The following is a 6,534-nucleotide window of genomic DNA, read 5'->3' on the forward strand; positions in this document are numbered from 1 at the left end:
GGTAGCATAGTGCCTAAGGCACTTGACTGCTCACCAGAAGGCTGGCGGTTCAAACCCACCAGCCACTCCTCGGAAGGAAGGTTGCGCAATCCTACTTCCGTAGTGATACTGCCTTGGAAACCCAAGGAGGGGTTGCTGTGAGTCGGGGCTGACTTGACAGCAAAATAACAACAACAACAATCTTCCTTGTTAGAGATAAGGGAATTGATCAGACCAATGTGACATGGATTCACTGGTTGCCTTCAAACATTTCAGAAGCTCTCATACACTAACAGAGGAAGACACATTCTTCGGTGCTCCAGAGAGGAGAAATAAAGCTAATAGGTAAAAGTGGAAGGGAGACAGATTTCACCAACGTAAAGAAGAACTTTGTGATAGTTAGAGCTGTCTTATAATACAAGTCGGAATGGACTTGATGGCAGTGGGTTTCATTTGGTTATAATGAAATGGAACTCATAATGCAGGTAGTGACTTGTCCTGAAAGTATTCAATTAGGTCAGGGTTTTTCAGCCTTGACACTATTGGCATTGTGGGCAGATGATTCATTGTTGTCCTGGACTGCCCTGTGCACTGTATGGTATTTAGCAGGACCCGTGGCCTCCACCCACTACAGGTGAGTAGCAATCACTCCTCCCCCATTGGGACAACCAGAATATCTCCAGACATTGCTGAATGTCCTCCCCTGGGGTGAGGGGCAAAATCACTCTTGGTTGAGAACCATTGAGCCAGAGGCCACATGACAGGAACTTGTAAGGTGGTCAACTCCAGCCTATTCAAAACTGTGTTTTTAGCACATTTGTCCCAGGAAGTCTACGTGTGACTTTGTGCTTTGGGAACGCACCTGCCACCTTGGATTAAAAGCTTAACACATGTGAAATTATGAGGTTCAGTTTATGGCATAGAGACAACTGAAGTAGCTGCTTAGAAGGCCTTCTGTGGTTGGATTAATGATTTTTTGCTCTTTTTTTGTTTTCCCCATAAATTGTGGTAAAACACACCTAACGATGAATCCATCATTATAACCATTTTCAAGTATACAGTATTCCACGACATTTAGTACATTCACAAGGTTGTGCAACCACCACTTCTGTCTAATTCCAGAATATTGTTTATCACCCCAGAAGTAAGCCCCATTCCCTTCTCCCCTCAGCCCCCTGCGACCACAGAGCTGCTTTCTGTCTCTAAAAAAACAGAACTGATTGCCATCGAGCGGATTCTGACTCACAGCAACTGCCGTCGGGTTCCCACGGCTGTAAATCTTAATGGAAGCAGACTGCCTCATCTTTTGTCCATAAGCAGCTGATGGATTTGAACCACCAACCTTTTGATTAGCAGCCAAATGCCTTAACCATACACCACCAGAGCTCCTTCTATAGATTTGCCTATTCTGGATAGTCCATAGAAGTAGAATCATAAAATATTTGTCCTTTTGTGTCTGGCTTCTTTCACTTAGCATGCTGTGTTCAAGGTTCACCCTGCTATAGCACGCATCAGTGTTCGTTCCTTTTTGTGGCTGAATTGTATTCCATTGTGTGTCCTCATTGTGGTTCTGCAGGTCATGTTAGCAGCTTCTTATTGGTCCCTGCTGGCCCCAGCGGTTGAGATGGCCATGTCCTCTGGAGGCTTTGGTGCCTTTGCCTTCTTTCCTGTGGCTGTTGGCTTCACCGTCGGAGCTGCTTTCGTCTACTTGGCTGACCTGCTGATGCCTCACCTGGTGAGTACTGTGCTTCTGTGGAGTCTTGTTTCAGGATTTTTCTAGCTTTCTGGATTGATTTATTTCAGTTCAAACCTGATCTTCCTGGTCTTGTCACTGTTAGGTAGCCATTGATGTCTAAACAGATATTTTAAGCTGTTTCAGGGCTTTTATTTAGCAGAATTAAATTGTGGTATCTTCCTTAAAGAGAAGAATCTCCTGGTAATATGACTAATCATAACCTTATTTACATTTTGGTAAGTTCAGATTTTGAATGTCAGGTTTCATTATAAATAGAGCTGACGTTGTGCTGTGTGACATGATGCATATGAGTGGGCCTATAACTGGAGAAAAGACCATTGATCATGATCCTGACCTTTCATGAGTTTATGATATAATCAGAGAAATGACAACACACCCAACTACAGCCTAAGACCATTGACAAAACTCCACACAGGCTCCTAAGATTGTGAGGGGGGAATCCTGGACTGAGTTTGAGCTCAGATCTGCCATTTACTGGTTGTGTGTCCCTTAACTCCACTTTTCCTTCCTGAAATTTAAGAATGACATCCATTACCCCTTCTAATTTTATCATTCTAAGGGAAGAGTAGGTAAAAATTGAGCCAGAAGATGATGAGGAGCTTCAAAGTACAAAGACAAAACAAAACGAAATGGCCCTAATATTGGAGAGAGAGAGAGCCAGAAATTTGGATCCTTTGCTGACATAGGTCTCATGGTTGGGTTAGGGAATGATTCTGTGCTTGCTTATAGAGAAGCATATTAGGCATAGCAGTGGGGCCAAAGCCAGGCCACATGACAGTAACTGAATGCCATGGGCTACAACTCTGTTATCAGTAGAGGAGTGAGGTTAATGCCAATAAGAACCCAGGACAAGCATCCATGCTGTGCCAGCCACTGAGTCCCTACAAGTTCTAGAGGTAGACAGAAGTTCTTGTGACAGCCTGACATGTACTTGAATCTCCTGCTCACCCAGAGAGGGAGGAAGCCCAGGGAGGACTGTATGGTGGAGAATGGGACCCAAGGCTGTTTCTTCTTTTGAGTCATGGTGAAGTAGGATTAGGTTAGGCTGTCTGGTGCCAATAAGACATGTGCCCCAGGAGGCAGGTTGAAGAAGTGGTCTTTCTGGTTTACCTGCCTTCTTTCTTGCCTTAAATTCCCTGGGAATTTGGCCTTCAGGTCTTGGGGCTAATGAGATGTGGGCCCAGACCCTTGGAGTGGGTTGCCCCAACTTGAGATACCAAATAAAATTCAGGTAGTGATTATCCCTAGTCCAGAAAGATTGTCCTCTGGACTACATGGCTGGATTACATGGCTTGGAGGGAGAGCCACGATAGTGTCTTAGAGGAAAGACCACGTGTCATCAGGCGCTTGAATGGCCATGTCTCTTTCTCCCTCTGGGCACTTCACTTCCTTGGTGTCCTGTTTATCTACATGGTCATAGCTTTGAGGAGTCCTCTTGTGGACTGCTGTATTCTACCCGGTTATGTCTGAGCTTGCTGTTGGGGTGTATTCTACATGCTCTGCAAAGAAGAGCATGTGGCCAGTGTCTTTAATTCCTGAACAGTGGACAGGGCAGCTGAGTGAGTCTGCACAGCCAAGTCTCATTCTGCTGTTCTGGTTGGACAACTCGCCCCACCCCGTTCTTATGTGTAGATAGGAATCACCTGGGGATGTTGTTAAAATGAACATTCTGATTCAAGTATATGGGGGGGGGGGCAAAGGCCAGTTCTCAGCAGGGGGTTCCCAGCCTGGTTTCTAAGACAGTGTCTTGGTGAGGGCTCTCTGCAGTCACTGTGGTCACGGCTGATTGGTCCTGGGAGTGGTGCTCAGGTGTGTTTGATCAGCTGTCTGAATGTGGCAGCTTTCTCTGGGCAGTGTAAATAATAATTGGCCAATCTGTACTATGTATCAGCACTTTTTTTTTTTTTTTAACCTTTGGTTCATGTTTGTTCTTATATATGCTTTGGATATGGAGATGTCCCGGGGGAACGTCCTAGGTAGATGGCACAGAGAGCAGGAACCATTTGGGAGTACATACGGGGTGAGCGCCTAGGGCTTGGCAAGGGGCCCATGAGCACCAGCACCTCACTCCTTACCCTCATTCGCAGAAAGATCAGCCTGACATGACACATCTGTTCGAGCACAATGGAAAAGAAATGAATTCTTGCTCTTGATATGAGAAAGGGAATTTGCCTTAGAAGGTCTTATAAATAGATGAGAATTATTATTTATAATTGGTATGGTCACTAAATGCAAATGTCACTGTAAGAGGCATGCTTAGATACAATTTTCCAACCTTCACTCTTGGGCAGGCTAAAGTTTTCCCTTGGTTTCACTATTAATTTGCTTACTGAACCCAAAAAGGGCAGCAGCTTGAATCTACCGTATTTTCTGTGTGGCGTCTGAGTTAATGGGCTTTGACCTTGAGTTCGTGTGGTTGTTCATCATAGATTAAGCTCCTACAGGGAATAGAGTCTTTTTGAGGGGATGGAGTGAGAGGGCTGATATTTTGTTTCAGGAGGCTCACTGCTCTTGGAATTTCTGAACCCTTGAGGCTATAGAAAGTTCTGGAGCAAATCCAGCCTGAGATCTTTTAGTTCGCAATTTGTTCCGCCTCTGACAAAGCCCCATGCTCAGCAGGTGGCTGAAGGAGCAGGGTGAAGTAGGTGCAATAAAAGATTTGGGGTGCAATGTGGACAGAAGAGCTCTCACAGCACCCCTAGAGGATAGGCCTGGGGAAAAGGGGGACCTGGCTGTGGAAAACCCCAGTGTCCCCTTTCTTTGTGTCCTGTGGGGGCAGTGCTCAGAGTTCAGGGGGGTGAAAGGAAGTGAGAGTCTGAAATAAACAAATCCAGCAGTCCAGTAAGGGCAGAGATGTGCTTTGGTTTTTCTGAACCAATGCCCTACTTGGAGCCCTTGGCCATGACCATTCAAGTCCAGGTTTCAATGCTTGAACTCCAGAGCTGCTGACCCTAGTTATAGATATTCAGGATGGTGGGGGTGGGGGTCAGGGCTGATCAACAGGACTCTTGGGTCAGTGAGAAGGAAATGGTTGATGATAGACCCTATTCTCAGACTCCATTTCTGTCGGCCAGTCTTTCAGGTTTATTTTTCCTCCTTTTGGAGCTGAAGCAAAATATTGCTCATGGAAAGAAAGGGTTTTACTCACAACAGCTTGTCAGGTTGAAGGCATTGTGGTTTTGTTCACTCCAGATGCGTCAAGACGCTCTCTGAACTGGGTGCTCATTTTCAGGCTGTGATTTGGGAATATAGTAGAGGAGGCGTGTGCTGGAGCTGTTAATGGGAAGCATGCTGACAGGGATTTACAGAGACTTTGCCAAATGGTATTAATGAAAGGGTCAAGGAAATAGGAAGATGAGCCAGGAATTGTGACCTGCTGGACCTAGGAAGGAGCTCTGGTGGTGGAGTGCCTAAGGCATTTGACTGCTAACCAGAAGGCTGGTGGTTCAAACCCACCAGCCACTCCTCAGAAGGAAGATGGGGTAATCTAGCCTCAGAAACCCAAGGTGGGGTTGCTATGAGTCAGATTCTACTTGATGGCAGTGAGTTTTGTTTTGTTTTTTTTTTTTTTGGACCTAGAAAAAGAGCCAGTGAGGAGCCAAAAAGCCAGTCACCGTTGAGTTGATTCTGACTCATGGTGTCCCCATGTGTGTCGGAGTCAAACTGCTCCATAGGGTTTTCAGTGGCCGAGAACTTTCGGAAAGAGACCACCTGGCCTTTCTTCACAGGTGGCCCTGGGTGGATTTGAACTGCCAGTCTTTTGGTTAGTGGCTGAGCTCTCAACTTTTTGTACCACCTAGGGACTCCAAGGAGGGGACACCGTGGGAGATGCTGCTTGGGCCAGTCCAAGGCCAGTATCGCTTTTAGTATTGCCTTGGGAGTACCAGAAGGGGCATTGAACAGCTGTTTGAAGATACTGACATTTTCTGATCTTTGCAGGTTTGCTTCTATATGAAGTTAAAGGATGTGAGTAGGTGGGAAGTCTGTACCTTCAGTGTAAAGCAGTGGTTTTCTATAGGTGGGTGGGGAAGGGGAGGGAGGGGCGGAGTGTCCCAAGTCTTATGTCTTTCTTTTCACTCATAGGAGCATCAATACATTCACATTATTATTATTATTATTATTAAAGTGAAAGTCCCTGCCCTATTCCCATCCCTTCCCCAGAGGTCAACCAGTCAACATTGTTATTGGTTTAGTGGATATCCATCCTTCCAGAGTTTTCTTTTCTGTGTTTTTTTTTTTTTAAATGCAGGAAACTGATTTTATTGTGTTTTTGAAGTATTGCAATGTAGACACTTGCTCATTTCCTTGTAGTGTTTGGGTATGCTTTACATCAACTTCATCATAGTAAGAACCCTATCTAGATCTCTCTGTACTTACAGCCTTGGTAGTGCAGTGGTTCAAGTGATGGACTGCTAATCAGCAGGTCAGCAGTTGGAACATACCAGCTGCTCTGCGGGAGATGGACGTGGCAGAGTGATTCTGTAAAGACTGCCAACTTTGGAAACCCATGGGGCAGTTCTACGCTATCCTCTAAGGGCGCTTTGAGTCAGAATCCACGCCATCACAGTGGGATTGGTTTGGGTTTTGCTTCTGTAAAGATTACAGCCTTGGAAACTCTATGGAGGCAGTTCTACTCTGTCCTCTAGGGGTGCTGTGAGCAGCAGTTGAGTTGATGGCAGTGGATTTGGTTTTGGGTTTCTCTTTACTTATATATGAACATGCATACATTTTTTACACAGTTAAACTCAGTCTGTGCTTTCTCTGTTATTTTTAAGTTAAAAATGATTTTACCTACTGTC

At 45.3% G+C, this 6,534-nt stretch overlaps 1 protein-coding gene across 1 annotated transcript in view; it reads left to right on the forward strand.

Moving 5' to 3' along the window:
• Window positions 1-6,534, forward strand: part of SLC39A11 (solute carrier family 39 member 11) — a 429,583-nt gene that overhangs the window by 58,036 nt on the left and 365,013 nt on the right. The window contains exon 3 of the mRNA XM_007959687.2: window positions 1,556-1,714. Within this exon, the coding sequence (XP_007957878.2) occupies window positions 1,556-1,714 (159 nt within the window). The remainder of the gene's footprint in view (window positions 1-1,555; window positions 1,715-6,534) is intronic.

This window comes from Orycteropus afer, unplaced genomic scaffold, assembly GCF_000298275.1.
Source record: "Orycteropus afer afer isolate SDZICR_OR568_19922 unplaced genomic scaffold, OryAfe1.0 scaffold00018, whole genome shotgun sequence".
Classification (NCBI taxonomy): domain Eukaryota; kingdom Metazoa; phylum Chordata; class Mammalia; order Tubulidentata; family Orycteropodidae; genus Orycteropus; species Orycteropus afer.